This window comes from Orussus abietinus, unplaced genomic scaffold (genome assembly GCF_000612105.2).
Source record: "Orussus abietinus isolate OABI.00-Male unplaced genomic scaffold, Oabi_2.0 scaffold87, whole genome shotgun sequence".
In the NCBI taxonomy this organism is placed as follows: Eukaryota; Metazoa; Arthropoda; class Insecta; order Hymenoptera; family Orussidae; genus Orussus; species Orussus abietinus.
Genome location: NW_019396015.1, coordinates 6,284 through 27,574, shown reverse-complemented (window position 1 = coordinate 27,574; position 21,291 = coordinate 6,284). Strand labels below are relative to the sequence as shown.

General features: G+C 38.7%; 1 protein-coding gene across 1 annotated transcript in view; it reads left to right on the top strand.

Moving 5' to 3' along the window:
* LOC111674382 overlaps positions 1-10,162 on the top strand; it is a 40,864-nt gene extending 30,702 nt beyond the window's left edge. Inside the window, exons 3-4 of the mRNA XM_023434657.1 lie at positions 5,169-5,273; positions 10,035-10,162. Of these exons, the coding sequence (XP_023290425.1) occupies positions 5,169-5,273; positions 10,035-10,147 (218 nt within the window). The 3' untranslated portion in view covers positions 10,148-10,162. The remainder of the gene's footprint in view (positions 1-5,168; positions 5,274-10,034) is intronic.
* The last annotated feature ends 11,129 nt before the right edge of the window (positions 10,163-21,291 follow it).

Here is a 21,291-nt window from a genome sequence, read left to right as displayed (position 1 = left end):
ATGATGAAAATGGAATTAGGGATGGGGAGTGTTGGTATGACTTTTTTTTTTTTTTGAGAATTAGGGGCCATTACCTGGCGCTTAACGACTTATATATAGTTACACCGAGCTCTGGCTAATTTGGTACTTCACCGAGGTAAACAAACTAACTCGCATCCCTCGACTCGATACGTGACGTTCAGAAATATCTATCTCTATTTTAGTATGGACCATTTCATTGTAATGCTAAACGGCGGTGCATCGTGTGGAAGGGAGCCAACATTTTCCCAGCCTTTAACTCAAGGTTCAAAGGTCTCCTGACGAAGAGCTTTGCGCGGCTGCTAAAATGAATTTTACTAGATAAGAATGCTTTTGATAAGCCTGCCCTACGCTTTTGGTACTTCGGAAGAATTTTAGATGAATTATTAAAAAATCTTGAAAGTTTTGGGATAAAACGTCGTAAATCGTTTAATCCAGAAATGTAGGTGTAACTTTGATGTCGAGCCAAGATATATGCTTTTCAAAATCTATAATCAAATCAGTATAATTTTTCATGAATGAAATGGGTATTAATAGTTTATGAAATTTGTAAAGAGAAAGATGTTTCCACTAGTAAGTAATTTTATCTTAAATTATTAACCTTACTCTTATTTATCTAAGGGTAGTTTCGTAGGTTTCTGCGGTGTTTCTGAAACGAAAATGTTTAGCGATTTTGACTTAACTATTAAATGTATTGGATAAAAGGGAATATGTAGGGTTAATATATCATATTTAATGACATTCAAGAAGTTTATTCATCAAATTGGAGAATCAAAAAAGTAACTGTCTAGTGGAGCGATCTTGCGAGAGAGTAAGCAGGTACATTTCTTACATTTGATACTTTATTTAACGCGATCTGTCATACCGACGGATGCTTTGAAGGTCTACCTTACCTGCCGAGTGGTACCGCGATTCACCGCACGAAAGAGCCGCGGCAGCACCTGTCCGCTTCACCTGCAACCACATTCCGAATTATCCTCTCTACGAGACTTTTATACAACTAAACTTGAACAAAAAAAAGAAAAATACAAATATAGTCATTAGTCCGATTATCCCTTTCATTGGATCCAATCATACGTGGTTAAACTGTTTACGATAATTTGAAGAGAATATCCAAGTCGGTAGATAATCCGCAGGTAACCGTATTGTTGGCTTATAATTGTATCAATACAAATTCCTTAATTCCCCACTTGTTACTCATTATTTCATATGATTTCGATTGAAATTCATTCCTCCGGGAATTCTCAATTGTAAGGTAAATAATGAAAAGCAAAGGAAAAGGCAAAATATAATCATAAAATAATGTAATATCAATTATAATTTGTGCAATAAAGGAAGAATAATTCGACGTATTAGAAAACGTAGGAAAATCTGGAAATACTCTGCCGAGTAGAGAGTCGAGTTGACGCTGCTTTTAACATGTCTGTCGTAACTAAACCGCACCGCGTCACGCGGATTACGACAATTTATCGTCTAATGTCATTTATTAGGAGGTGCTCGGCGTCGGTGAGCAAGGACCTTTGGGAAAAGAGGAGTAATCGTCGATGACGTCAAATATACGTAAGACAGGCGATGTCGTCTAGGACTGCGGATCTCGCGCGCGCAGCGGCACATGCGCACTATGCCTAATAACCTGAAAATAATTCCCACGGCGACGGAAAAGGGGACGTCCGGTGGTCTAGTGATTAGCTAACGCGTCTTCGAATCCGGCTTGGAAGTCGTTTTTACTAGTTTTTAAATAATAAACAGAGATAATAATTCCCACGACGTCGGAAGCCACGGAGTTTCCGGCGGTCTAGTGACTGGCCCGACGAGTCTTTGTACGCGACTAGGAAACCGCTTTGCAAGCTTTGACAACGAAAATATTCTTAAGGGTCTAATGGCCTGAGAGTTCCCACGATGTTAGAAAAATAGGTTGCCCTGTTGTCTAGCGATTACCTGGCGTACATTTGAATTCGGTTAGGAAATCGTTTGAGAAATTTCAAGACCGTTTACAAGTGTGAAGAGGAGAAAGCGCTTTTTGATGTTTGGAGTTAAACGTTAACACCGTAATATCCCTTATGCATATAACTAATAATAATCGTTCGATGCAATTCTCTTGCATTAATTATAAAAAGTACCTCTTTATTTGAAGTCGTTTGAAATGTGTTTTAAGGACAGGTATAATAAGATCGATAATTGCCTGATATTAAAAATAACCGTATAAATGCTATCGAAATGTCATATGATGACCCTCTTCAATGTTAACAACAGAGCACAAAGATTAATTTTCATTCGACCTGACTCTTCGATTCTAACGTTAACATATTTTTTATAACTCCCTATATATTTAATTTATGATAAATAAATAATCGCAACTTCTTTCATAATTTCAAATAGTTTAACCCTATTTTTGGAGGAGAAGTAACATGCCGTGGAGTTTGTATTTTTCGTCAACACTTTAGAGCCACCTGTAGACCGAACGAAAGAGAGTTGTCACCATAAAGATGTGACGACCGCATAAAACGAGAGTGTGCGCGATTTTGATGCAACGAAATAAAAGCGGGTACTCGCAAAAGGTGGCTGGACCGGTATTACGAGAAAGAATGACAAGAATAAAAGTGCGACAAGTGCAATGACCGGTAGTCGTTATACAACGTTATAGAACACTGGCAAGCCGGGATTATGATCACGTTACACGACAGGTTCACGGATCGCATCATGCTACGAGGCGTTGTTTAGCTGTCGAGAGCTGCATACGACCTAAATAAGTGAACGTATACCGTGCTATCATGTCAGGTCGGTGTTATCACTTTCCTCTTGAAATTTCTTATCCACCATGCGGATGATCATGTCGGGCTGACCGAATGAATACTTTCGACGTCATCGTCCAATTTCTTATTCCTTGAAAGGAATAAAATTAACGCAAAATAAAGATTCGCGGCTGCACTCACGCGGAAAAATAATTCACAGTTATGATGCATTTGACTCGCTTTGGCAAACATTATAAACGCTTCAAAATGGACCAGGAAATCTTTCTTGTAGAAACGATCTTGCTGCATGGGAAACAATAAAAGTATATTACTATACTTGGGTGACACAAATTGCATTCATGGTTGCAACATTTCTTATCATTGACATCAAACCGTATGATACTCCTTCGATCGAGCAGGAACGACGATACGTTTTTCAAATTGATTTGCTAATTTGGTAAACATTTTCTTCTAAAGGACCCTCTTAGATTTACGTCTACGTTCGATGCAATTGCAAAGATTTTTGTCGTTAGTGGAATTATTACTGCAGTAAAAGCAAAACTTTGTGGGCAATGTTGTTCTTGCCAGGACTGCAAATGACTTTTCTTCCATTTGGTGATTCTGGACCTTTTACATCATCCAATCTATTTCGAGACAAATCATTTTCGATGACCGACGTTCCGCCGGAACGCAAGAAAGACGGTGATCCACTTTGCGCGTTTCCCCTGTGTCATGTGGCAGGTGTCAGGTTGACGTCCCGTCGTTCCTTGGAGCAATTCTTGTCCCGAAGCCGAAGGGGCTGCGAGCCTCGGACGCCATATTTAATTACATAGATAATACGTGGCTGAAAGTCGAGAAGCTCGCACGCAACCTGGCCGGGCTATGCGTTTACCGCTAACGCAATGCGAACCTGTATCGGTGGGGTAGATCGCGAGAGGTTAGGTTTCCTTTAGAACCGAGCAAGGGTTTCACTCTATTTTCTACAAGATCCCCATTCTCATCAGAGGCGCTGATTGTCATTCGCATTTATCCTATCCAAAATACCTCCTACACAACAAAAACGTTTTTAGTTGGAGTTATCGGTAATACATGTATTAATATTATTCTTGCTGCAAACCCTATTTGCAAAAAAAATGTCGCCGTTCCTGTTTCCGTGGGGTAGAAGAAATAATATAATATTAGAACCGAGCAAGGGTTTCACTCTATTTGCTACAAGATCCCCATTCTCATCAGAGGCGCTCGTTTTTATTCGCATTTATCCTATCCAAATTACCCCCTACACAACAAAAACGTTTCTAGTCGGAGTTATCGGTAATACATGTTTTAATATTATTCTTGCCGCAGATCCTTTTTGCCAAAAAATTTCGCCGTGCCTGTTTCCGTGGGGTAGATCGCGAGAGGTTAGGTTTCCTTTAGAACCGAGCAAGGGTTTCACTCTATTTTCTACAAGATCCCCATTCTTATCAGAGGCGCTGGTTGTCATTCACATTTATCCTATCCAAAATACCCCCTACACGACGAAAACGTTTCTAGTTGGAGTTATCGGTAATACATGTATTAATATTATTCTTGCCGCAGATCCTTTTTGCCAAAAAATTTCGCCGTGCCTGTTTCCGTGGGGTAGATCGCGAGAGGTTAGGTTTCCTTTACAACCGAGCAAGGGTTTCACTCTATTTGTTGCAACGTCCCCATTCTCGACAGAGATGTTCGTTTGCATTCGCATTTATCATATCCAAAATACCTCCTACACGACGAAAACGTTTCTAGTTGAAATTATCGGTAATACATGTTTTGATATTATTTTTGTCGCATACCCTATTCGCTAAAAAAACCGCGATATCTATTAATGTGAGACTACCATAAGAACCGTTCACAGGACAAAGTGATGAAATATAACTTCACGTATAATTAAAGTAGAGAAAATAGATGGATATAAAAAGTTGAGCTTCAACTAAGTGCTTTAGAACTGAGATTTTACAGGTTCTAATAGTCGAGTTAATCACTTTGGCCTGTGAACGACGTATATATTTTTTAGGATGATGGAAAGAGATAGCGATTTTAAATTGATGAAAAAAGATATTTGTAGTTTCTGAGATATGGCCAGTCTCTTTTCATAATGATAAACGATACGCGTGGTAAACGAACTTGCATAATTTTGATGTTTAGGTGTTATAGTTTTCTTTTTTCTGATATATTGAAGACGCGGGACTAGCAGGACGTAAAACTGCGCCTTATTACAGTGAAAACTTGCACCCGGATGTAGCATATATTTGTGCTTGATTAGTTTTTAAGATTAAATTAGCTTTTAAGGCCAATCGCTTATTTGAATTATTCACGTACTTGTTATACATCTTTTCGTTCGTTCGGCTGCAACGCGACATTTATTAATATTAACATTTGTTAAATTAAATGTTCCAGAGGTGTGCAGCGGAGGGGAGCTACCGGAAGTCGAAATAATCAGTTTGTTAGAAGAGCAGATACCGCAATACCGCTTACGGGCAGACACCATCACACAATTTCAAGGTAAGAATTATTTCCGTCGTTGTTTATTTTCCCATTTTATTTTTCTCTCTGGGCCTTCTCCCTCTCTTCCTCGGTTGGAAGAACTGGGAGAAGCAGGTAACGCTAGGAAACGAGGGTAAGATCGAAAGTGTCGGACGAAAGAGGGGATGTGACCTTAGAGAAGATGCTCTCGAGTCGACATCGACCACTAGGCGAAGACCAAGGTCGGTTTGCACATGGCTAATGCTCTGCTACTCTCCAAAGCCCGAAAAAATTGGAGCTTTGGGCATTTTTCAAGAATATACTCGCCGAAAGAATTCCAAAGATTTTTCCTAACTTACAGAAGCCCGAATTTCATAAATCCCAAAATAATCGTACATTGTAACATTCCACAAGATTGAATGCAGTTATATCGAACAGCTCTCATATAATATTCAAAAACGAAGATTAATATCCACACCTAGGTAGAAAGCGTGATCTGTTAATCGAACATTTTACGACGAATTATTTGAAGAGAAGAAAAGAAGCATCTCGAAGTAGTTACATTTATGTTTATGAATTTCACTTTGGTCAAGAATATTTGCTCTTATGATTTTTTTTTCTTTTTTAATTTTTTTGCATCGAAGATTTTCTTTGGAATTCGTTATGATCCATGAGAACTGTATCGTGAAACGAGTACTCGTTTATTTAATGCTCTCGCCAATTATGCGCAGTTCCGAGTAGCCGAAAACCTCGGTACTGTGCAGTAGCAAGTGGCCTCAGGCGGTCAAGTTGATCCTGAAATAAATTTCTCGCATTTCTCTGAGCCCTCTTGGAGATTCTAACCTCAACTTGCGAGAGATCTCGGCAGCTCGCGGACTCGCAGTTTGTCTTGCTCCTTCGGACGCCCTAATTCACGTAAATGGACATCAAGATACGCTAGCTCTTCGCATAAATTTACATTGATATTAATATTAATATTAATATTATTCACGCAGAGCCAACGTACGGGAAAACGTGAAAAAGTTAGTGAGAATAAAAGATTATTATACGCTTGGTGCAGTGCCCTAATTTCCAGTTGCACAAATTAAACCTATTAGGAGGGTAGAGACTAAATTTTCATACAGATGTGACTTTTGTATCCTTCCGTTTCATTCCCATTTGGACGTACTAATTAATGTAGATTATATCAGGAGATACGCCACCTCTTTGCATAAAATTTCCATTGATATTAACGTTAATATAAATTGCACAGAACCAAGGTACGCAAAAACGAAATAACGTTGACGCGAATTAAATAATCTTGTGCACTTGGTGCGGTGCCCTCGTTCGTAGGTGCACGAATTAAACTCATTTTGGGTTTTTAAGAGTCAAGTTTTCTACAGGAAGTTGTTTAGGGACTTTCTTCCATCGTCCTCCGAAAAGCCAGACGAAAATTCCAACTGTACACACCCTTATTCGCGTTGTTAATAGTAAAATCTATTACGGGGATTATGTTACTGATTAAAGAAGCTCCGTAACTTCTCCCCGTGTCAGATGTCATTTAACGAGGTGAAGCTTTATCGTGTCCCTTTAACGTAGGTGCGTATTACATTCCTCGCACACCTCATGTCGTCCTTACTAAAAGGATCACGTCAGGAAAGGGTCTATTAAAACCGATTAAGGGGTTACACCACTTTGACGCACCCAAAAATTACGGTTTTTTCAAGAATATTTTTTTAAGCGTTAAACCGTTTCTATCCAAATTAAAGTACAGTAAGGTATTATACTACTATTAAACTCGCTCACTGCGAAAATCGGTGATCGTGCGGTGGGCAGGTGTATAGGTGTATAGGGGCCAACTTCACGGACACTGTAAACGCGTTTTTCTTAAAACTGCATTTTAAAAATCGGTGGGCACTCTAGCTCCGCCAATTCTCAATCATTCGTCTTGATTTTTTTTATATTTTATTCGTGATATGTTTCTCTAGCGAAATACGTATGGTTTTTTCAATGTATTGATATTCGCACATTAATTAACGAAATTTAGGGCAAAATACGTATCTTTCCTTTCAAATCGATGCCATTTTGTGAAAAATGCATATTTTTGAAAACGGCTACGTATTTCGCTAGCTTTTGGGCTACAGAAACTAATTCTTTTTCGTTTATTGTTCTAACTTAAACCTGGACCGAGTTACCGTGCCCACCGCACGATCATCGATTTTCGCAGCGCTCCGGTAAATCGCCTTTCAAGCCGCCATTTTTGTAAATAAGAAAAATACAAAAAAAGCATTTTTTTTGTTTAATAGTAGTATAATACCTTACTGTACTTAAATTTGGATAAAAAACGTTTTAATTCTTAACAAAAAATTCTTGAAAAACCGTAATTTTTGGGTGGGTCAAAGTGGTGTAACCCCTTAAGTATGTTTTACTGGATCTTACCGTTCATTTAAAAGTAGCCACTAATCATCATAAATATTAACTACTCAATATTCACACCTGGGATACACCTACACGCAGAAAAATATTTGGTTGAATCGATAACATTTTTATTGGTGCAACCACAGAATACGGTTATTATATAAAGAACCAAAGATTTGGTTGACGTGACAAAAATATTTGGTTAATAACTTTCGGTCGATTACATTAAATATTGTGACAGATAACAGCAAATATTGAAGTAATTTCATATATTTAACCAAAATATTTGGTTTATCGTGTAAATATTTTCTAAGATTTCTAATTTATCCCAAACACTTTAGTTGATTAAAGCAAACAAGTTTGATCAAGTGAACTAAAGTTCGGTTCATTCGACCAAATCGTTCTCTGAAATTAACCAAATGCAGTTAATCGAACGATTTTGTTAAATGGACCAAATTTTTCTTCTTATCATGTTGAAGAATAATGGCCATTGCCTTGAAAATGAATACGAATGAAAAAGTATGCACGATCAACATTCCACGGGACGCGGTTCACGCAAATGGCAGGAACGGGTATTAATGCCGATTAGAAATCGCTTCGAATGCATAGCTGATGTTACTTCGTAAGAAAGACGGTCTAATTGGCTCCATTATTAGATACCGACACCGCACCGAACAGCTAACTGGCATAAACACCGATGAAAGACCGACTCGAAATCGATCTTACTTGTCTGTTTATCGTCACGCGTGTATTCTGATTTCGCGAGAAATAATTTTTAACTAATGTAATACGATCGTATTAAAGAATGGCGCTGACAACTCGGAGTCTTGTCGTTTGGTTAAGGTGAAGTGAAACACGTCGTGGAACTTGATCGACGTCGATAAAGAAGATTTTTCTAAATGCCTACGTTGCCGACGTTCGTTTTTATATTGACAGCTGGGTCGAATTATATTGGGTATTGTACCAAATGGCATACTTCACCTGCCGTTTTCGTACAATAATTATAAAGAAATCGAAGTAAAACTCCAGAAATCCTCGGGATTCATGCTTTCTGGGGCCCTAATTGACTGCAGAGGGACTCCCTGCGCCATTTGTGATTTCCAGGTCAATTAAATTTTCCCTCCGAGACCTCGTATTCCCATCATTTTAACATAGAAGCGCATACAACACTTTTTTTGCCTTTATCCCGTTGAAATGCGAGTTTATCGACTACTAGAGTGTTTTAAATTGTCGTAAAATTTTCCTGACCCTTTCGATTCTCATACCAGAGCCTTCGATAATTGGATATTGATCGAAATATGAAAGCTCTACGCCATTTTAGTTCTGGTCTGGGCTGAGTTAAAAAATTTTTTTTTTAAATCCAGATTTTGAATGTGTCAGGACAATTCTTAGATGATCAGGAGTGATGTGTCAAAGTTTTGGACAGTTTGGTCTAATGCCCTTAAGAAAAAGTGTTGTATTCGAATCGACTAATTTGAAGGGGGTTTCACTTCACCTTAAGGTGAAGTGAAACCTCCTTCATCTTAAGGTGAAGTGAAACCTCCTTCATCTTAAGGTGAAGTGAAATCCCCTTCAAATCAGTCGATTCGAATACCACCTTAAGGTGAAGTGAAACCCCCCCCTCAATTCAGTCGATTTGAATAAAACACTTTTTCTTTTAAGGGTATTGGAGCAAACTTTGATACATGACTCGTGATCATCCATGAATTATCCTGACACATTCAAAGTTTGGATTTTTGAAAAAAATTTGTTAACTTAGCCCAGCCCAGGACCAAAATGGCGTCAAGCTCTCATATTTCGATCAATATACAATTATTGAAGGCTCTGATATGAGAAATGTCAAGACAATTTTACAACAATTCAGAACACTGGTAATCAATAAACTTTGAGCAGGATAAAGGCAAAAAAAGTGTTTTACGCGCTCCTATGCTAAAACGGTGGTAATACGAGGTCTCGGAGGGAAAATTTAGTTGACACGGAAATCACAGGTGGCGCAGGTGTCCCTCTGTAGTCAATTAGGACCTCGGAAACTATGAATCCGGAGGATTTCTGGAGTTTTACTTCGATTTCTTTATAATTATTGTACGAAAACGACAGGGGGAGTATGCCATTTAGTCCAATACTCAATATAATTCGACACAGCTATCGATATAAAAGCGAACGTCCGCAACGTAGGTATTTAGAAAAATCTTCTTTACCGACGTCGATCAAGTTCCTTGACGTGTTTCACTTCACCTTAAGCGCGTTAAGTCGCATGTTGGCAAGAACTAGGCCACTGGCCGAGAAATGGGAGCGCTTGCTCCAATTGCAAGTGTACCTAGGGCATAAATTGAACCGCCTTGTACACCGAGTCGTGCAGGGAGGCGATGAGGATCGCAATTAACCTTTGATGGTGCGTTTCAGGATACGAGAACGCCGACTGGTTCATCCCAGCACCCGCACTCAGGTTGGAAGACGCTGATCTCAAGTTATCGCCGGATCAGATCCGAGAGACGCTTAACTACTTCAGTGAGTAATTTGAATTTCTTCTATTTGTATACCATTCATTTAATTTTCTACATTGTTTTCCTCCAAAGCGGGTGAAGATGGTATTCTGGTCTTACAAAGGAAAATGTTTCCCTAGCGGGCAACTTCTGCCCGTTAATTAGAGTATGAACGAAACGCAGAGGCTGGACATTTATCGGTATTGAACATTATTCTGACATTTATTATTGCCTGGTGGATAAGATTGGATTTTGGGATTTTTAGACCATTGAACAAGACTTGTCTAAGGTTTCTCTAGGAAGGATGTTCGAGGTTTGGTAGAGAAACTTGGCAGAGTTCCGCGCCAAGTGCATGTCCTTCGACGAGGTTTTATACCCGACGTTACTTTCCTACCCGGGACAATGAGTTTAATTGCGCTTATCGTCGAAGAGTTAAAAACAAGGCGGTCAGATAATCCGGTAATAACGCCGATAAGATAGATTCGAGAAAATGAGGCGACCAATTTACGATAAATTCGTGAATATAAATAAAGTACAAGTCGTCGGTGCAGGCGTCACTCGATTCACTTGGTGTACTGGAAAACCCGTGCTCGTTCCTCCTCCGAAGTACCGAGACTTTTTTCTTACCGGGGTAACTTTTCTCCGCGCTTTTAACAATGCCCAAGTATGGAAAGTCCCTTTTAAAGCCGCCGTTAAAATTTTTAGAGGTGGGTACATCGACAAGGCGTTTTCTCTCGAAGGCGGTGCATTCGCGAGGAACACATTCCGTGCGTCATCGGACTCAGAATCTCTCGAGAAAAATGCGCAGCAATTTCCTCCTCGCGTGGCACAGTTGCATGCAAAAGTTGCAAGGCCCCGGTGTATTAAGCGCGACTGCCAGATACGCATTCAACGTGACTTTCTTTCGTGTAAGGGTACCTCCGTTTCGTGCCCCTGGGCGTAATGGAAGACCATTTCATTAAATCGACATGCCGACTTGCGCGAGATCCCGGAGCTGCGTGCGTCCTGAGAAACCTGGCCTTGAAAGTCGTCGTTTTTTTTTTATTCACAAGAAAAATTCCTGTGACCGCCCATTCGACGCAAGGTGCGATTTGCGGACTTATCTCGAATACATCCATCTAGAATTACTAGAATAATATTTATGCCGCGAGCGATCTCTTTCACTATTTTTTTACGCTATGTGTGATCGCAGGAAATTTAGCGAATGGTGGTATTATTAAAAAAATAAGTTAAAGGGCAGCTTTGATAAGATATTTCGTGGAAAAATGTACATTAAAATCTCGTAAATGGGTGATTATATTTTTAATTTTTTTTAAGGAAAGGGGGATGCGATAATGAGATTTCTTAACGATGTCGCTTTACCCATGAAAATATCCACCAGTTGCATATTCAGAGCGCGAAGATATACATTAGCGAATTCACCGTTATCGCGAAATTATATATCGGTTTTGATAATAGCAATTTAGAATAGATTGCTGATACTTCGACGTTTTCTTGGAGATATTACAAAAGGAGGATATCCTTCGGATGCTTGAAGCGACCATGACCAGAAAATTTCACCAATGTGGTTGATTCCAGTTATTTGTGACTTAAATCGAGTCGAGTAGTATTTGGTCACCTCGTTGATCATGAAAATGAAGCGAGTTACATACTCGTTGACCGTAATCTCGTTATCTTTCGCGGCTGCTTTACCGAAGGATAGTAATTTCTTCCCAGGGGGTGTCCTAGTAACTTTCTAATGCGATATCAACGACATCTTGGAGTAAAAGAATTTCTCTTGAAACGTATTTTCACAGCACACAGTGACAAATATATTATTAACTTGAACAAAAAGAATGTTTGCAACGTAAATAATCGAGAATTAATTTTATTCCGTTGCTGAAAGTAATTAAAATTAAAGATGTAAGTAGATTAAATCCCTTTAGAAACTTACTACATTTAGAGAAAAGTTACAAATAGTTCATTTTTAATGTCAGGGTATATTCTTCATTAATGGGGCGTATAGAAAATTTAATTGGCGGGAAATTTCGTTTACAATTTTAAATGCACTTTGCGAAATGGATTTGGTGGTTCACATCATTGGAATCGCGTAATGAACGACGATCCTATGTGCATTTATATAATGTTAGTGCTGCACATTCGTCTGTGGGAAATTTCTGAGAACAGACTTCTTAACGAGGTACATTTTTCATCTCCTCGATCATATAATGTAGGAAGAGAGACTCTCTACTGTGAGAAAGATTTTGTCAGTCCAAATATGCTAAGCATCAAATTGGACGTCTACGCGATAGGAATCGTTTCATGTTTGATGATTACATGGGAAAAAGAGGTGTACCTAAAAAAATAGAACACGCGATTTTACTGCCATCTAATTTGAAATGTTCATTACTTATATATGTCCAGATCCGTTTTATGTATTATTATCATTTTAATCATTTTAGTTACGCTATTTGCATTTAAGTTTATACGTTTTAATGTATAAAAAGAATCATATATGATATTTCGCCATGAATTAATGAACAGTCTTTATAAACATATCCTGTAGTCCGGCAGCTCGGAAAAGTGGTAAATAAAAATAAGGGATTTTATAAAGAATAGAAATTTTATTTTAACACGTTCAGAATGAGAAATAATGAACTCATTAAATGTATTTTTTTTCTCCCATCAGTAAACAGTAAACTTTCACGCGAAGAATTGTTTCGTTATCTCTTATACTTATGCGGAAAAGAGTTTGTAACACTTTAGCTGATCCGTCTTGCATATGAAGAAGAAAAAAATAGCAAACAACGCTAGAAAGTATAACAGTTCCAAGAAATATGGGACTTCAGGAGATCGAATGCTTAGTCGTTTCATTATTTCGCCAATCAGATTTCTAAATTTCCAGTAAGCTCGGGAAAATGAATAATATTAATATTATTCGCAGGAGACATTTTAAAATTAAGAGAAACAGTAATTTCTTAGGGAATTTGGTCATTTGAAGCTGTTATTATTTTTAAATTAAGATCGATATCAATATATCAACATTTGACGGTGTCGAAATTTATTCATTTCGATAATCCCGCTTTGAGAAACGTGTCTTCCTCGAGGAAAATAAACGATGCATTTATCGAATCGATCCATCAATCCAACTAGAGAGTTCTGTGCCGGTTATCTGGAAGGAACGCATCTTTTTATTCCTAACCTCTTTAACGAGAGAACGCGTCTTCGTCACGTTCCATTGATAACGCCTGTCGATAACGATCGGTCGTTAAGCCGAACCCTGCAATCGGATCCCGATCGGTATCGATCATTTTTGCGCAAGAATTGCGCCGTTGTCCGTTACATTTAACATAGCACTTTTAAAGTGCGACTACCGTTAAAGATATTATTTTTAATTCTGCCCCTCAAGATTGTTTAATAAGAACCCTTCACGTCGACCTACTTTACTAAACAGAAATTAATTTTTGTCCATTCAAACTGAAGAAATTAACATTGAAAAAGAACTCACAGTTCACAAGAATTATCCTGTAACGCACACAAAACAGAAAAACATCGAAAAAGTGTTCGTCCGAATGCACATTTTTTAAAAACGTAGAAAAACATAAAACTTCATGTTCGTCTCTTCCAACCTCCTCTTTTTTTTTTGATTTAAAAATGTTCATATATCATTAGTGACAACTGAAATCGGCATTAAAGTGAAGTGAAACACGTTGAGGAACTTGATTGACGTCGATAAAGAAGATCTTTCTAAATGCCTACGTTGCCGACGTTCGTTTTTATATTGACAGCTGTATCGAATTATATTGGATATTGTACCAAATAGCATACTCCACCTGTTGTTTTCGTACAATAAATATCAAGAAATAGAAGTAAATGACCAGAAATCCTCTGAATTCATGCTTTCTGGGGCCCTAATTCACTGCAGAGGGACACCCTGCGCCATCTGTGATTTCCAGGTCAATTCAATTTTCACTCCGAGACCTCGTATTCCCATCGTTTTAGCACAGAAGGGCATACAACACTTTTTTGCCTTTATCCCGTTGAAATCGAGTGTATCAATTACCAGAGTGTTCTAAATTGTAAAATTGTCCTGACCCTTTCGTTTCTGATATCAGAGCCTTCGATAATTGTATACTGATCGAAATATGAGACCTCGACGCCATTTTGGTTCTGGTCTGGGCTAAATTAAAAATTTTTTCCAAAAATCCAAATTTTGAATATGTCAGGACAATTCTTAGATGATCAGGAGTGACGTGTCAAAGTTTCGGACAGTTTGGTCTAATACTCTTAAAAAAAAGTGTTGTATTCGAATCGACTAATTTGAAGGGGGTTTCACTTCACCTTAACCCCTTAACTTGTGCGCTCGAGTTAATTCGAGCGCGCTAAAAAGGCCAAACTGTGCACACTCGAGATAATTCGAGCGGCGTTGTATTTTATGCTACTATAATTTTTCACCCTCGAATATAATCGGGAATTTTATTTTTTTGCCAAGACAATGTTCTAATGTTTTTTTTACATTAAAAAAAATTAATTTTGGCCGGTTTTTTTTTCCTCAAAAAATCTGTGCGTTAAGGGGTTAAAAGAATTGTAAGTAAAATGAATCATTCCCCATTTTTAAATCTACTTATACACTTCGCGCATTTTAAATGTGTATTTAAAATGCGGAACTTCAGGCGTTTTTTCTTTTCTTCCGTGGAGAATAATCAGGCTCGCCAATGATCGTTGCAAAAGGCGATCTGTCAGAGAATATAATCAGATCACGTCTCGATCCGCCTTCTTTTCACTTCGATGAAAAGAGAAAAAAAAAGCGCGATTTCGCGCGGAACGTTGAAGAACGTTGATGTGTATCACACGTGAGACGTTTGAGGTTCGATGACCAGAGTAATTTTCTCTCCTCGAGTCATCCACCTGTCTCTCTCTCTCCCTCTTCCTCTTCCTCCTCGAGAATTTTCGAACGTCCGGTGTACGGCGTGCCGGGGAGTGTCTTCGAACTTGTACCACTCTATTTGGCAATTAGCACATACAAGAAAGAGACGCGTAGAGAGAGAGAGAGAGAGAGAGAGAGAGAGAGAGAGAGAGAGAGAGAGAGAGAGAGAGAGAGAGAGAGAGAGAGAGAGAGAGAGAGAGAGAGAGAGAGAGAGAGAGAGAGAGAGAGAGAGAGAGAGAGAGAGAGAGAGAGAGAGAGAGAGAGAGAGAGAGAGAGAGAGAGAGAGAGAGAGAGAGAGAGAGAGAGAGAGAGAGAGAGAGAGAGAGAGAGAGAGAGAGAGAGAGAGAGAGAGAGAGAGAGAGAGAGAGAGAGAGAGAGAGAGAGAGAGAGAGAGAGAGAGAGAGAGAGAGAGAGAGAGAGAGAGAGAGAGAGAGAGAGAGAGAGAGAGAGAGAGAGAGAGAGAGAGAGAGAGAGAGAGAGAGAGAGAGAGAGAGAGAGAGAGAGAGAGAGAGAGAGAGAGAGAGAGAGAGAGAGAGAGAGAGAGAGAGAGAGAGAGAGAGAGAGAGAGAGAGAGAGAGAGAGAGAGAGAGAGAGAGAGAGAGAGAGAGAGAGAGAGAGAGAGAGAGAGAGAGAGAGAGAGAGAGAGAGAGAGAGAGAGAGAGAGAGAGAGAGAGAGAGAGAGAGAGAGAGAGAGAGAGAGAGAGAGAGANGAGAGAGAGAGAGAGAGAGAGAGAGAGAGAGAGAGAGAGAGAGAGAGGGGGGGGGGAACCTCTTCGCCATTTTAGCGAAGGTACGAGTACCTCGGATAATCGACATGCAATTAAAATCAAATGACAACTTCTCAGCCGTGCCGAGTGTGAGAAGTAACTATCCGCAGCCTGGATTTTTGCTTCGCACGGAAGTCGGAAAAAAATAATTCTTTAGTACTTGAAATAGATTTTTTTTATTAAAAGTAGGCGTAGATTTATTGTTAGAATGAAAGACTTTTTTGTATTTTATGTACATATATTTTTATTTATATTTTTCGTCGCTGACTGCTATTAAATTCATATTTGATAAATCCGGTAATCATTTAGTTTTAACATTTCTTGTGAAATTTTTCTGTATTTCTGAGAGGCCTAGAATTCCGTGGGAATTTTTATTGTAAAATTATGACGTTATAATGATTCAAGGAAAATGAAATTGGTGGTTAACTTTTTGTTTGGTACTGGGAATAATTATGTGCGCTACTACCTGTGTTAATATATAAAGAAATGATTTTATTAGTAATTATTGCGTTATTTTTTGTTTTTCGGGGTAAAAGTTGAAGCTGAAACGTAGTCGTCCGGAAAAAGACAACGGAACCATTGAATGGAAATCTATGGATGGTTATATCTCGTTATTATAACTTGAATATTCTGCTCTATTTATGGCAGTAAATGTGCGACCGTTACGGGGCGTGGGAATGTTTAAATTTACCTTTAAAGACCCGTTATGCGGCACTAGAATTAACAGATTTCATGGATCTATACATCGCAAAAAGGAATAGCAAGTCGTAAAAGCAAACCGTGTCAATTGTAACAACGACGGCGCCCAGTTTGTATGTTTTTACAGCTGCGGTAATGCAGATCTATGATCGTCCGAATTCCTGAAAACAGTCTTACATGCATCTCTAATTACAAATAAAAGCGAACATCAAAGCATTGATTGATATGCGTTAGGGAAATATTTATCAGACGGATTATTAAATTCTTTCGTTAAGCCTCGATCTGCCGATCTTGATCATATTTCTTATAATTAGTGATAAGAGGAGGTGAAAATTAATCATCTCTGGGTAACGTAGTAACATGATACGAATTCTTATCCGTTTACTGTAGAATGTTTTGAAACTTTTGCCAGGAAGTGTCACGAATGAGTTCGCTCATCGGTCTCAAAGTATGCGAAATGTGGAAAATATGCAAAATATGTAAAACAGATAGATTAATATCAAGCCGCACTGAAATTATGCTATTTGCATGACAGTGTACGTCCTAAAGTCACGAACTCCATTCTTTGAGACTTTGCTCTACTTTAAGTCTGCACCTCATTTATTAGTCATTTCCAGGCGAAGATTAAATTTAAGATGCATTCAACGTCGGTTTCCTTATTACTATTAAGCCGTATAAAATGTGGCAAATGTTATTATGCTGGCATCAGTTTCACGCAATTGTGTGCTAACACTTCCGTGGACTAATTGCACCTCAAATTACTACGGAATTGATTATCGTTACGAAGGTAACGCCTGGAAATCTTATTCTTGATGGGAGTGGGATAGGTCAGGTCTCATTGAATATATTTTACCACCCTCCTTCTCACTGCATTCATTAACCGCGGTGGAGCGGATTAATTACGTGCAGTAATATAAGTACTTTCTAATGAAATGTACCGCCTGAAAGTTCAGCGGTTCCCCTCTTTCTTTTTTAAAGACAACGTAGAAATGAATTTCCGAATATTGGCTGCGTATCACGAGTTAATTAAAAAAATTATTTACTAAGAAATATATCTAAATATATAGTTAAATGGAGTGAATACGTTGTGTAAGAGAGAAATTGTCAATATGCAGACGTTCTGCGCCCAACCTTTTGCATCACCTTAAACCTTCTTGCAAAGATTATGTACTTGCCAAGTACATTATTCGCCGTCTTCCTCATGCGATGGTGCATTCACATTTTCGAAGTTACTCGGGTATCGATTATCGTTAGTGCGCAAGGAGAACGAGTGGAAAGTATCGTTCTCACGAAGAGGTGAGGTAGATCAGGTCTCGTTACGTATATATTGCATCTTCTCTCTCATCGTCGGTATTAATCGTTGCAAAACGATTAAGTGCCCGTTACGTATTCCTAGCGTGAAAACGTAAGAATAGAGAATTATGCCTTTAATACTTTTAATTTTACACTATAGTAAAACAAATCATTTAAATCTTGGTTATACGTCGAATTATGTTAAATTAAATTATCCCTTTGCGGACGAGACTTTTCCATTATAAAGGCTTTTGGGCGGCTATTTGGCGACATTCGTCCGCAAAGGGTTTAGATGATATGAAAGTGGCATCCGATAGATCTCGTTTAAGAAACATTTTTCTCCATTGGATGATACCGAATCGTTTGAAATTTTGCTACACGATTATGTAGGCTCTGAGGAAGGTCTTGATACCCATAAAATATCATTTTTCTAAAATTTGGTTCCAAATACGTTTCTCATTTTTCATAAAAACTACATTTTTATAGGTGTCGGATCCTTCTTTGGGGCTCCCATATTGGCGCGGTAAAATTTCAAACAGCTCGATATACCAAGTCTGCAGAGAAATTTCATAAACGATTGACACCTCAGATGCCACTTTCATACCACGTTAATAAAAAAATCTGTAAATACATTATAAGTAAAACGGTGCAGTTTTTTTTATATATTTAGATATATATTCAAGCACATACTTTATGTGGTATTTCTATGCAGTTTTGCTTCTGTTATGCTTTAGGATTTGAATATAATCGAACCTTTGAGATTTCGAAAACAAAAGAAATCGAACGAATCGGTTGATAAAGGACCAATAAAAATCGCCGGGTAGACCGTCCGGAGAGTGGAGTCAACCTTTTGCCTTGCCTTGACCTTCTCTTTAGACATTGCACCGTTGCAGAAATACAACCGGCCATTTTCCACACGCAATCGAGCTCTGCTCGGACGTGGTCATAGATTAAGTCGATGGACTAGACGACCGACTGGAAAGCTCGTGCCTCACGTCCGCGCGGAGTGAGGCAGGTCAGGTCCCCCGCTGAACTTAAATCAAGGTCGATCGGTATCGATCGGCAAGGCGGATCGGATGGCCGGATCGATTGGCCGAGGTCGCTTCCTCGTTGATCGAGGACCACCGATTGCCCATCGATCACTGCCAAATATCCCCCCGAGGGCCGTGAATTTACCGGGCAATGTCGGACGGGCTTTTTTTCCCCACTTTCGAAGCTGAAAAGGAGGCTGGACATGGTCGCAAAAAACGTAGAAAGCACACGGCTGGTTAAATTTCCTTCGGTAAGTGTGACAACGGTGGTAATTACCGTAGAAAGCGAGGGGCGGGGATTTTTACGTTCCTTCGCAATTGGCGTACACTCGTAATCGGAATATGATGCTAGAGAAGGATCTTCGTGTCTGCTCGGTCGCATGCTGACGTGGTTACGGATCTTTGCCTCTGTGATATACTAAGAAGAAAACTGATTAGAAAGGTGTAGGTTGTTTGGAATATTTTTCCCTGGATAGATAAATTATCATTTGTCACTTTACGTCGGAAATGTAACTTGGGAGTACACGTTCGTTCGTTACTCCAGCGATCTTGTCTTATTTTTGGATTTTCTATTTTTGAATTCTCATGCTAGGAGAACGTGGCTATTTTTATTTCGTACGGGACGATGAGTCTTTTTTTTTCACTTCCTGTTGGATATAATTTGGTGGCCCTCGTCGATGTAGGTATTAATTCATTGTCGAAAGTAATCGCGTTGCAGGAGGAGTAGTTCAATTATGTATTGCATCGCGTTACGAATTACTTAATCCATCGAGACCGTAAAGCGAGGCTGACTCGTGGTTTACGCGAATTATAGACGGCTTAGAAGGTTAATTTCCGATTTTGTTCGGAAAATAAAAAAGCCATGTACTCTCGACCGCGATGTCTTTTTGCGCGTACTTTTCCTTGAGCACGAAGGGGCGCAAAACCCTCTATTACAGCCCAGGGCGTGGGAACCGAAGATTAAATACCTTAGAGCTCGTACTTCCTAGACCCCTTCATTTTTTATACCACCGTACACTTCCGTCATTATCAAGCGATATAGGCGCGTTCAGAAATTCCATTAAAAAGCTTTCTGATATATATGGATTTTAATTTAATTCTTAACCTTTAACGTGGAAGATAATTTTTATGATTAAGGAGATTGCTACTTTTTTATTAGTTTGTTCTTTCTTCTTTCTTATATAACGTTCTTTCTATTAATTACAGGAGTCAAAAATAAAACTCTGAAAAATAGCTGTGCCTTAAAAATAATTAAGAAAAAAAGGACGTAAAAATCTTGTCTCTTTGATGATTGAAGAGGAACTAGAAATGTTCCTTAGAAATGCTTGACCTGCAATTTTACTCGTTACTTTATATTTGGTATGTTACGTTCGCCATTAGAGCGTATTAAATGGTCGGGTGTAAAAAGTGAGGTACAATCCGGATGGGCTTATTACCAGAATGAAATGTCCACTTTCGAAAGAATCCGTATACGGTGTACATTCTCGGAAAGAAAATATCACATTTTCGTGGAATCGTAACGTAAAAGCGCGTTCACACGGTTTTCACGTGTAAATGGTGAGAAAATTGCACGGCTGAAAGGCACGCACTTAACTCTCTTTTTAAGATTTCACCATCTCCGATCTGGTTCAGATTTCTGTTTTCTTCATTTTAAGTACATCTTAACGTGTATTTAGCAATGAGTTAACAGCACATTAGCTTACCTACTCGCGGGGTACACAAACGGCGATATTCATTATCACGTAGAATAAATTAACGGAAAATCTAATAGCTCGGTCAATAAATCGTTACGACTTGAAAGTTGGCAATTTGTGCATCGTGTTTGAATAATATAACATTTAGAATAATTAAGAAGCGCACTATGGGTGTAACTTATATTTATACATGTTCTTCTTTCTACGTTCGTTGAGCTTTACCGGCTTATACGTAGGACTGATCATCGAATTGGTCGGAAAATTAAAATTAGAATTCCGTAGATGTGCAGATATCTGCACCAGCTGTTCCGCAATGCGGCGTTAATTTCGTCTTCTTCGTGGCGAATTTCATGCTCGGTAGAAGAGCGTAGGCTTGAATTGCTCGCTCTTACATTAAGTCCGACACGATATTTTGTTCAATGACATTCTAAATGCCTCGTATCGGAGATAAGGATAAACGAAATGATAAGCTCGCGAATTCATCATGGCACATACAAAGGGGTCTGTAAAAGCCATTTCATTTTACTTTATGACAGTCTACCGTAGGAAAACTAATCGTCACTGGACTATATCGGTCATACGTCTAAATTCATTACATTTTTGTAATATCACTAAAACTATGCTCTTGTATTACAGGAATGTCTATTTCTCGCGAGGATTTATAGAATTAGAAAATTTTAAATCGCTAAACGGATTCGTTGCATATCGTTCTAACCAATATCCATCTTATTTTGTATTCCTGTTCAAGGACTGGAGAATCATTTTAGGTTACGGAGAATTAGGGAAG